The 1602-nt window shown below is 34.6% G+C and overlaps 1 protein-coding gene across 1 annotated transcript in view; it reads left to right on the top strand.

Moving 5' to 3' along the window:
* The window catches only part of SEC23IP (SEC23 interacting protein), a 72447-nt gene that overhangs the window by 31858 nt on the left and 38987 nt on the right, over nt 1-1602 (top strand). The window contains exons 5-6 of the mRNA XM_012642385.1: nt 93-242; nt 1524-1595. Coding sequence (XP_012497839.1) covers nt 93-242; nt 1524-1595 — 222 coding nt within the window. The remainder of the gene's footprint in view (nt 1-92; nt 243-1523; nt 1596-1602) is intronic.

Below are 1602 nucleotides of genomic sequence, written 5' to 3'. Positions count from 1 at the left end.
TAGAACAAAATTGTTTAAGATTTTCCATAGATGAGGAGACATTTTATGGGAGTTTTTCTGAGCTTTGTAATGTTCCCCTACTTTTTTTGAAGATGCCTGAAGAGCCGAAGCTGACTTTGGATGAGACATGTGATCTTGATGTTGAAAATGAAGTCCTAACTTTGCAAGAAACTCTGGAAGCACTTAACCTTGCTGAATATGTTAGCACTTTTGAAAAGGAAAAGATTGATATGGAATCTCTGGTATGGATGATAGTTTGATTCATTTTTGTTTAAAACTGGTTTCCCTGTGCATAAGATTGAAAATTAATGATTTAAACACTTTGATATCAAAATACATTCCAGATAAGGCAAAGACTGAAATGTTTAAAAGATTGAAAAACACAGAAGAATTTTTATTGTCTATAATCTGGAAAGGCTTTTCTAAGTATGAACCCAGAAGCCATAAAAGAAAAAATTGTGTAGCAGTAGAAACCATAAACAACATCTGAAGGCCGGTGATAGATTAGGAAAAATATCTGGTACACACATTATAGACAGAGGGTTTATTTCTTTTATATTCAAAGCCTCTGCAATCAGTTACAGAAAGACCATCAATGTGATAGGTAAATAGGCAAAGAATATAAACTTGGTTTATAGAAAAGGAAATAACAAATGTGTTCTTACCATGTGAAAACTCAGAAATGGAAATTGAAAGTTCAATGAGATATTCTTTTTAACTTATCAGTTGAAAAAAATAGAAAGTTTGATAATATATCGTGAGGCCAGGATGAAAGGAAGTAGGCACTGTTGTATATTGTTGGTCAGAGTGTAAATTGGTACAGCCTCCATGGAGGGCAGTTTGGCAATATCTTTTAAAATATAAAAATGCCCCAGCAGTTCACTGTCAGGAATGTTTTCTATAGAGAAATAGTCACATAAGAATATCCATAAGGATACTCATTGCCGCACTGTTTGTAATACAGCAAAACCTTAGAAACTTCTTCAGTGTTCAGTGGTAGGACACTAGTTAAATCATTTATGGTGCATCCACATGATGGAGTACCCTGCAGCTGTTGAATGAATGAGGCAATGTCAGAGATACTGATCGCTAAGATAGGTTACGTGAAAAGAACAGTGTACAGCGCTGTGTACATAGTAGGCTGTAGGCTGTACACACAGATGCTGTGTATGTATAAGATATCTCTGCAAAGAGCAAATTACCAGCAGTTGCTGCTGAGAGGAAAATTGGATGGTTGGGACAAGAGTGGAGGGAAGAGACTTCATTGTATGCTTGACTGTAGCTTTAGAATTTTGTACAAAATGCATGTGTTTTCTGTTAAAAATGAATAGAATGACTTAGGTATGGAGGCCAAAGATTTTAATGCCTAAACTAATACATGATTTAAGAACAAAAAAACTAACTTTTAAAAAATTGGCTCTTAGATTACTTTAGATGATAGTTTCTTTTTATAATTTTCCTATTCCAATTTCTGTTCCTCTACCGCTATAATTATTAATTAGTCTGTTTGTTTCCTTTTAAAGCTTATGTGTACAGTTGATGACCTGAAGGAAATGGGGATACCCCTTGGACCCCGAAAGAAGATAGCTAACTTTGTAGAAC

The sequence above is a fragment of the Propithecus coquereli genome, unplaced genomic scaffold (assembly GCF_000956105.1).
Source record: "Propithecus coquereli isolate 6110/MARCELLA unplaced genomic scaffold, Pcoq_1.0 Scaffold179, whole genome shotgun sequence".
Classification (NCBI taxonomy): domain Eukaryota; kingdom Metazoa; phylum Chordata; class Mammalia; order Primates; family Indriidae; genus Propithecus; species Propithecus coquereli.
Note: the sequence above shows the minus strand (reverse complement) of the source record. Positions and strands in the feature narration are given on the sequence as shown.